The sequence below is a fragment of the Anguilla rostrata genome, chromosome 2 (genome assembly GCF_018555375.3).
Source record: "Anguilla rostrata isolate EN2019 chromosome 2, ASM1855537v3, whole genome shotgun sequence".
NCBI classification, from domain to species: Eukaryota; Metazoa; Chordata; class Actinopteri; order Anguilliformes; family Anguillidae; genus Anguilla; species Anguilla rostrata.
In genome coordinates, this window is record NC_057934.1 from 12,615,977 (window position 1) to 12,625,880 (window position 9,904).

Sequence of the window (9,904 nt, forward strand, 5' to 3'; positions counted from 1 at the left end):
CTGTTGCAACTTAATGCTACGCAAGCACACGTATTTACACAAACAAAGCATCCAGTAACCAACTAATTGCAGTGAAACATGTTAGATTAGACTGTTTACTCTCTGGATCAATTCTGCAGAACAGCATCATTGTGTTCACCAGCAGCTGCCGAACTTGGGTCCAGATATCACTGCCTCACTGCCAGTAAGAAAACTTAAATCTGTGTTTCCCTTAAAACATTTTAACAAAAATATAATCAGCTTCTCAGCCCTCTGATATTAATTACAACCATGGGAATTCTTACTACTAATACTTACTAATTATTACTACTGACTATTCTGTGGTCCACCCTTCCAGCCGCAAATCTCTATGGCGATGGCTCACTCAGTGTCAGCCTTGCCCCCCTAGTGGTGGAATGGGCAAACTACATTTCTCAACCACCTCAGCTCTTCACCTGTGTCCACACAAACATTGATCTGCTGGTACCCCTGGACTCTGCAGCACGTCCAGCGCAAAATTTCTGCACCGATGGATGAAAACGGTAGGATAATGACTTATAAACTCCAGTCAAGGACTAAGTAATTAGGAAGGACGCCTTCTGGTCGCCATAAATATAACTGCACTGTTCACATTTTTGCACCTGTTTATTTGCTACCTGTATTCTTGACTTCTGACATTCTGTAAATTTCCATTCCAAAAAAAAGTAATTCAGCCTTTTTATTTTTACAACTTGACCACAGACCTTCCCGTTTCTCCATTTGGTTTTGAAACAGTCACACAAGGAAAGGCTTTCCGCATGTGCAAACCAAGGCATAACCATACACCAGGGACACCACAGCCCCAAATAGGAAACCCAGAGCATCGTGCTGGTTTCTGTATCTGACGCTTCTCTCTGAGGTTTCACATGTGAAAAACAACAAAGCCGCAGGCTCGGTTTTAACCGAGATGAGAAGTGATACATTCTCCTTCAAAAGCAAGAAATCTTTTTTTTCCTCCTTCTAGTAGTTTTCACGCTCAGAAATACGTTCGTTTGGTGCAGAATCGGCACACACGTTGACAATCCCAAGGCAATTTTAGAGACCTTCAAAGTCAGCCTGTCAGGGCTGTGTTGCAGGTCAACCTACGGCCTTTCCCATATGCTTCACCGCGAGCTTCACTGAGTTGTGCTTCCCTCAGAGAACTGCCACTGCCAAAGTAGCTTTAACATTTCATGAAAACAGATATTCTGAAAGGAAATGTGTCATTGAAGGAAACAAGTGGCCTACTTACACAGAGAAATAGTAATGGGTCACATAAAAAGGGAAATTAATTTCATTTGGGAATGCCCACAGGAGACAAGTCCACACAAAAAGATCCCCAATATTCGTGCAGACCCCAGAAAGTCAGCTGGTTACGCAAGTAAACACACTTTACAGCACTGTCTCTCTGGTGGGGAAATTCAGTTCTGCCACATTTCAAATAATCTTGGTCTAGCAGAACCATTGTCAAATCATGAATAATTCAAGAGCTGAGAGAGTTGATAACGAGAAATGCTGAGGCAGGAAGTTGGCTGCCTTGAGTATTACAGATAATCTCACTCGATAAACCACACAATGAAGACTGTCAAAATGGCCGCAGGCTGGGTTCTTCAGACTTCACAGGGACAGAATCACGCCGATAACCCGGCACTGCACTTTTCCCGAGGCAGCTGGACTGAAGTCTTGTCTGGAATGACAAAGCTTGAAGACACCCTGCAATAATAGCTCCGCTCTTTTCTTCAGGCCCTTTCCCCACAAAACGTCCTGACACTTCGACTCCACCAGAGGGCTGCCAAACTATTTATCTGGAGTGGAAAGGGCCCTTGGACAGCACTGAATTTAACTGGCTCGTGCTGCGCAGATGCGTCATTCGATGGCCGCATCATGAGAGTGTTAGTCAGCACTGAGCCAACAGCAGCTCACCTCAGCTCCTGGCCTCGGAGGCAGGAAGTGGGCAACAGGAGCATCGCTGTGCTATTCTCTGACAGGCAGTGGCCCACGGGGGTTAACGAGAAAAGCAACAACACCCCCACGCTGCCCACTCTGACAGAGGTCATGGCGGGAGGAGCCGTATGACAATGCCCCCCTCAAAGACCGCAGGGACCAGCATAATCTATAAATATTTCTGCTAATCAACCGGGCCCGAGACAAAGAGCTAGCCGAAGCCAGCCGTGTAAAACGCGAGGGCTCCTGAGGCAGCAGATGTTTTCCTCTGGTCACAATGCGGGACGGGCGACGGCCCCGCTCCTGCGCGCGGTGGACGAGAAAGGGGCCTGGGAAAAACAGCTCGTCTTTCAAAGGCTCGCTGCTCGCTGGGTCACATCCTCACAATGGCGGCTGAGAGAGATCCAGGAGCAGGTGCTTCCTGCGAGCGTGCGCGCCCGCCAACGGGGGGGAGGGGGCCCCGGGCTGCTTTCGGGGTGAATGCCAGGGCACCCCGTGCCGCAGCTCTCCGCTGGAACCGCCGCACAGCTGCACGCTCGTGGTCTTCTGCGATGCCACGTATGTGTACTGTATGCCTGTATGTACATGTACTGTATGCTGTATGTGCTGTATGACATGTCTTCTGTATTACTGTACTGAGTCGTAGTGTATGCCTGCTCAGTATTGATGTACATGTACTGTATGCCATCCGTATATGAATGACCATATGCTTATGTATATGTATGTATGCCTGTATGTACATGTACTGTATGCCTCTATGAATGCCTGTATGTATATGTACTGTATGCCTGTATGTACATGTACTGTATGCCTCTATGAATGCCTGTATGTACATGTACTGTATGCCTGTATGTATGTCTGTATGTACATGTACTGTATGTTTGTATGTATGCCTGTATTTACATGTACTGTATGACTCTATGAATGCCTGTATGTACATGTACTGTATGCCTGTATGTATGTCTGTATGTACATGTACTGTATGCCTGTATGTCCATCGCTGACCTGCTCAGAAAATGTGCTCTTCTGGCTACGTTCGCATATTAGAGGGAAGATCAAGAGTTAATGGGGGAATCATCAGCAAGAGCACTGCGAGTGCCATATTTTAGAAACCACTGAGGAATGATGCAATTTACTTCTGTAGGCCTAACTATAGCTTGATGACTTCAACCAAGTAGTACTTGTGGTAACATTGTGAGCCACAACAATCCAGAAATAGAGTTTAAGTATTGGTCTACAAAAAAATTGAAGTACACACTTTCTGCACTCAATGATCATGAGAAACACAGGCCCAGATCTGACTACTTTAATACATACATTTGAAGAACGAACTTAAGAGTTAGGCTTGTCTCACATTTTTAATTCCAAGCACTGAATATTGAACAAGAAGCTAAAAAAAGAAATTTAACAGCTGAATCCAATTGAATTTGTTACTCACAATTAGACAAAATGTTTAAATGGGGGAAAGCTGTGAATCCACTATCCACAGTGACTCACCTGATCTGCAGGTGCACCATTCTAGTGCAGTCGAGCACAGAAGTATCCATTTCGTCTGACTGCATCTTAACCACTGCCCAGATACTGCAGGCACTGCTTTTAAAGCCGAGCCTTTTTGCTTTGCATACAGTACGCCTGCTTGTAATGCATTTACAAATAAAGAGAGCCAACAATCAAATGTGTTCGTCAGCCAAAAAGCTCACCATGGAAAAATAAGTGCTGATCCTAGTCCTTGTTATGTCTGTTTTCAGGACTTAGGTTGGCAGAAAATAAAGCAAATTAAATTGGATACTTCAATTGGAGTGCAGTAGCCTAAGCGAACACTTATTTACTGGAATGAAGTAACAGATGGTATTATGAGCGGGAATAATGAACAACAAGTTGAAAGTAAACAATGCCTAGCACAGTTTGTGGCTATGCGATGTTACACGGGATAAGAACAGTCACTTCCGCCAGACTCCGCTGGGCATGGGGTGACTGTACTGTACCTGGTACTGGCCCACATACTGCTGGCCTGGGCAGTTTGCTGCAGTCACCTCACAGACACAGATACTGCATTTAGCTCACAGACACAGGCGGTGGCCCAGCTCACAGACAGATGACCTACATCTAAGGCAGCTTACTGCGAATATGGCTTTAAAGTCAATGGCCTTGTTTGCTCTGCCTGCAACCACCACTCTTCAAAGCTCTTTCAGCCCTGATTTGCATTCTTCAAAATAGACTCAACATTATCACTACCTAAATTCTTTTTATTTTTTAAACTGTAGTCCCCTGCTTTGTCCTGACCACAAGCCCTTGGACAAAGCATCCCCCCCCCCACCCCCACCCCTCACTTTCCTGCGGGTATAAATCCTGCAAATTGTTCTCACTAATAGTATCCTGTTTCCATGTGGAGGAAAGGGCTGAGCGCAATGTTTCAGTTAACATTGCTTCCTATGGCCAGGGTCAATACCCCCTTGTAATGACACCGCCATGAGGACTGCACACGAGGACAAGCGCTGCACATCACAGACGCGCCTCTTAATGGACATCCTCTGCGTGCTGGGCCCGCGCTGGTAATCAGCAGCCCCACACGCTCGCGGTAGGTTTCCTCCTTCCTGTTTTCGGGGCCGAACACCAAAAGGATATGCCTTCCTGCCGGCCCCCGGGCGCTGCCAGGGGGAGATAAAGACGACCGGCATCGCGGGCCGGGAACAATGAGCCGCCCCCGCGCTCGTCCGGGACGACCCGCCAACGGCCTCAAAACAACCCATTCAGAGTTTCACTGGACACACGCGCGCGCACAAACATACACACACACACACACTCACACAAATACACATACGCCAACGCACGCACACACACAAATACACGAACACATACACACAGAGACACATACACGCACCCACAAACACACATGCACACATACTCTCACACACACACACACATGCATACATACATACACACGCACGCACACACACACACACACACACAAACAGACGCGCAAACACGCACACACGCACACATACACACACAAATGCACCCACACACACAACCACACGCACACACACAAAAGAGTGGAACAATGAACCTTGAGGTAGTCCTCAGAGCACAAAGCAGATGGCCACACAGGACTGTCCGGAAATTAACAGTACACGCTGTGATTCTAAACGTCCGCTCTGAGCCATCTGGGCCGTTCTGCAGTCATTTCTAAGCACATTGTGAATTACTGCCTAATGATAAAAGCAGATTCAAAGGCCTGCAAACGCCTATGGTGCCGCACCACGCTGCTCGCCCATTGCAGTGAATAGATTATCACAAGTAATCACGGCTCGCATTCCAGAACGACTGCGCAGGAAGCCAGTTTTTATTACAGACACAGAGGATCAGTGTGCTATCCGCCGGAGAAATTTCAGTATGTTTACCAAAATGCACATTTGCATTTCATGTCAATTGAAAATGGAGGGGGGGGGAGGGGTACAGACTGATAACGCAGCTCTTCAAACTGCATGCTGTGCCCATCAATCCACTCTCTTCTCTCGCCTGAACCACCGCCTACATCTACTGGGCTTCAGCCACCTTACTGCTGGTTTTCTTTGCAATTAATGTTATAGCTGACTTAAGCAATAACCGGTGAAGACAGTATCACTACAGCCTGTGTTTGAAATCTTCAGTCTCCTGGCAAATCAGGACATAGCAGACGTTAGCTATCACGGCCCATCTCAAGCACAAATGCAAAAGCAATTCTGTGCCCCGGAGCTACGCCGCTAGCTCTGGTGTGTGGGAGAGACTCGCCCCCGCGAGCGTGTCCGCTGAGAGAATTCAAAGCAGAGGCGGACGTCCGTCCGCACCGACGGGCTGCGCCTTTATCTCTCCTCTCGGTTTCACTTGGGCCGCCTCCATTTCTGTGCTCACGCAGCGAACACCCTCATCCTGAACAACTCAAATAGCTCGCGGGCAGCGTTACCGGTAAGCACCGTCCAACGCTCATAGGGCTCATTCAGGTGAAACGAAAGAGACAGTGGGGGCAGCAGTCGCATTTGAGCCGGCCGCGTTTCGGTTGCAACACCGTTCCCATACTGATTACATCACTCCCCCGGCCTAGGCCGGTTGTATTTCAGCAGGCCGATGGTGTAAGCCACAATATTTTTAACTACCACAGCCATCTCACATTTCATTTGAACTATCGCAGCAGAAACACTGAACGTCAGTGACACAGTAGCATGGCAAGGAAATCCTGTCTCCTTTTTAAGAGCATGGTAATCGGGTTTCCATTTTCGTTCACTGTTCGGACATGACTATTTTGATTAATGAACAGCGCATTGCACGAGCAATGTTTAAGACAGCGCAAACATCGGTTTCTCAGTGACAGCTCATGCTCCTGCCTAGAGCACAGATGCCCATCCAATGGATGTGGCCAAGCTCATTTGCATAAATGACGCATCCATGAATGCCTGACGTCCTAGGCTGGAACCAAGGCTTCAACATGTCCAAACCAGGTACATAACCAACCCTCACCCAGCCTATCTGACCAGTGAGTACTTAGTCCGCATAGCTTAACTAGTCCATTTCCATCCTCCAAGGCCCAAGTTACCATTTATACAAAATACAGTAGTGGCCTACCTGGGACTGCAATATACAGCCGTCAGGTCCACTACCTCAAACATTCAGGAAGGTGTAATACTGCAGCACCCTCCAGCACAGAACATCAATATAACAGCAAATGAAGGTCACCCACCAACCCAAATGCTGATGTTTGTCCTTACTTCATACATACTACATAATTAATAGATCCTATCCTTTATTGGGGCTGCCACCAAAATGCAGCCTATCGGAAAAGATAAGATTTCTGAATGACGTAGCCGCACCCTTTGGCCTAGACAAGGTCAGAGCAGAATATGCACGACAAAGCGTTGGAGACAGGAGACTATGAACATCGACGCACCAAAGCACTGATGTTTCCCATGCTTAGGGAACTGCACATCAGAACAGTGACCTACTTCACAGCTGATGTAGTATAGACAGGAAACTGGACCCTCACCGAATTTATTATGAAAACAGCGGCTACCTGAAAAAGACAGGCTAGCTGCTGCTAGAAACTGGCTACTAAATTCTTCATAGCTGCTATGTTATAGTATTTTTCATCATGAGACTTAAAAAGTCTAAAAACGTATTTTGCTGATTATGTGTTTAGAATGTCAGGTTAATTAAGTACTTGCTCAGCTCTGTCCGCGAAGCTTAGTTCGTTTATCAAATTTACTAACCAGTTACCATTTAGCAAAATTCAGATAACCCGTCAATTGTTGCACACCTGTATAGAGTTTAAGTCAGTAATAATTAAGAGAATGCAAAACCTGAGCTAAGAATAATGTTATGCTAAATGAAAATGGGTAGACAACTGGACAACTAGACATATATCTAACTTTGTCTAAATTAAAATAAAAGCATCCAAAATTCGTGGTAACGAACGGCTTAGACAGCTGTTCTACTTAATGTTATTGTTGCCAGATTAATGTGATCTCAGCGTCCTAGCTTGTTTGCTATATAATTCTGGGCTGGGGCGGCGGTGTACTAACTAGGTAGCTAGTAACGAGTAAGACGATAGCAAGTAACCAGTCACTTCTGCAAATCATAAAACAGTAGCTAGCTAGCTAGAGCTGACACTAACGTTGCCAACATGTATATGGCATCCAACTTGCTAACGTTAGCTAGTCGCCAGCTAACTTTAACTTTTGCCATCATTCATGGGGGACAAGGTGATGTTTTTTTCTTTTAATAATAAGCATCATCAGCATCTTTGGCTAGCTGTCTAGTCTGTTAGCTCGCTTGCTAGTATGGAGCTAGCTATGGCTTGAACAACCTTGAGCTATCATAGAGCCACACCCACTAAATGTGTTGAATATAGGATATATTAAATCCTCAGATACTGTCACATCATATCGGAAAATTAAGCAAGACGAGTTATTGTTTGTCATACAGTTAACCCGCGAGCTACGCAATCTCTGAATTGAAACGTAGCTAGTTAGCCAGCTACCTAAATGCATAAGTCCCTATACGGAAACAACGGTACTCTGGCCCATCCTAGACCGTAGGCAATCTTAACTAGTCAATGCGATTTTTCGCATTTTCCATGTTAGCAAGCAAGCTATCACATAGAACAGCATTAAGTAGGCTATTACGGTAGACTATTTAGGTAGCTACGGTAAAACATGAATGTGTGTTGACTAGCTAACATACAGCGCATTCGTAGCTAGGTCGCAAGTACCAATAAGGGATACAGTGAGCCAACGTTAGCTCCATGCTAACTGACTAACGTTATAACGGAATAACTCACTGCAGCAGTCGCAGCTGGAGCGCTTAGCTACCATTTAGCAGTACAGTTAGACCTAGCGAAGCTAGCTCATTGGCTACTTTTGTTAGCCAGTCAGCTAGCTAGCCGCTAACAAAGGCCTGACCATTAATTGTGTCTACCCAGACTGGCTGCACATGAAGCTGACGTCTAAATAATGTTTCTAAAATAAAATTATCCTCCATACCGAAGCGTGGGACCAACACAGGCCGTATCTGTGCTCTCAATTTCCTGCAGAATGCGTTCATGCTCAGTGATACTCTCCAAGGTTTCACTCTCCGCCATGTTGGTTGTGTTCACGGTGGCGACAATAAAGTGACACTGCGGGGAAAGAGGTTATTACACGGATCCGCCGTTAGGGGGAGAACTTGACGCAAGGTGGTGTTGGATGTCGTTGGTCTCCTGCGTTAGATTTTGCGGTAAATTATTTTAATCCACATGGCACACCGTAAATTGCCCAAGTAGATATTAATAAATAGGAAGCAACCCTAATAATGTTCTAGCTTTTTCTTATTATTGCGGAAATCCATAGATTAGAACAAAGCTTTAAACACTGAGGTAATGGCAAATAGGTAATTAAATAGGCTACCTATTGTAGGCACATTTGTTTGCAAATAGCCTCCAGGCTACATTTTATTATTTTTTATCCTTAACAAAATGAGTATTATGAATTTATATAAAGGCTTGCAATCGATTATATCTTTGGAATATGGCTCGTTTATGATTATTATTATTATTATTATTATTATTAGTAGTAGTAGTAGTAGTAGTAGTAGTAGTAGTAGCCTAGTAATAGTAGTAGTATTAGTATTATTTGTAGTATTAGTATTATTATTATTTGTTAATAAAAAAATGACTACTGTACTTTTTTAGGCTTATTCATTGGCTATGCTGATATTGACGTAATAACCCAATACATTGAATTCACTGCAACGAAAAGTGTACTTACATGTTTAGTCAATTACCAGGAACCGCCTACGGTCAATTGGAGTTTAATCATTAGCCTACTCTGAAGATCACAGTCCATTCCCCTGTGAAACGTCTGATATTGAGATTTTAATTATATAATTTACGGATCACACTGAAATATTTATCTTATAATGAAGGAATAATAGGCTACACAATTATCCTGCACCTTACCCAACAATAATTTGATTAATTATTCAATATAGATTTGTTTTCCAATTAAGTCTGTGGTACTACCTTAAAGTCGTTCCCAAAGGCAAGTCCACAGATTCCAGTTCTGCGAAAACATTTCCGTAGACTTTCTCTTCTTTATTTTCCTCATCGGGAATACTTGGTAAAGGAGCTTTCACTCGGTCGCTGGTCATTTCTGCATTTCAGAGTTAGTGGAGAAAAGGCTTGGTTGAAATCCGGGCAACACACCTACTGTGGTCAGCAAAAAAGCAACTGAAGGAAAAGAAAAAAAAAGTAACCTTGTGATCTGTAGAACATTGAATCCAACAAACCGGGCTTTATTACTCTTTTGTTAAATATTGTCACAGAGTCATACATTTTTGTTGACTTAAAAAGTTATGAAGATTATATAGGAATATATGAAATTATCACCAGATTGTTCATGATGAATACCATTCAATGTTGTCGTATTAACTTTTTTGTGCTTTGCTGTGTTCAGTA

The 9,904-nt window shown here is 44.5% G+C and overlaps 1 protein-coding gene across 4 annotated transcripts in view; it reads right to left on the reverse strand.

Annotated features, from left to right (window-relative positions):
- The window catches only part of exoc6 (exocyst complex component 6), a 54,472-nt gene extending 44,822 nt beyond the window's left edge, over positions 1-9,650 (reverse strand). For 2 of the 4 annotated variants that reach the window (XM_064320427.1, XM_064320423.1), the window contains exon 1: positions 8,454-8,611. In XM_064320427.1, the coding sequence (XP_064176497.1) occupies positions 8,454-8,551 (98 nt within the window). In that variant the 5' untranslated portion in view covers positions 8,552-8,611. Of the gene's footprint in view, positions 1-8,453; positions 8,612-9,469 lie in introns of those variants that run through there. The other 2 variants (XM_064320411.1, XM_064320419.1) reach the window with 2 other exon arrangements.
- Between the last annotated feature and the right edge of the window lie 254 nt (positions 9,651-9,904).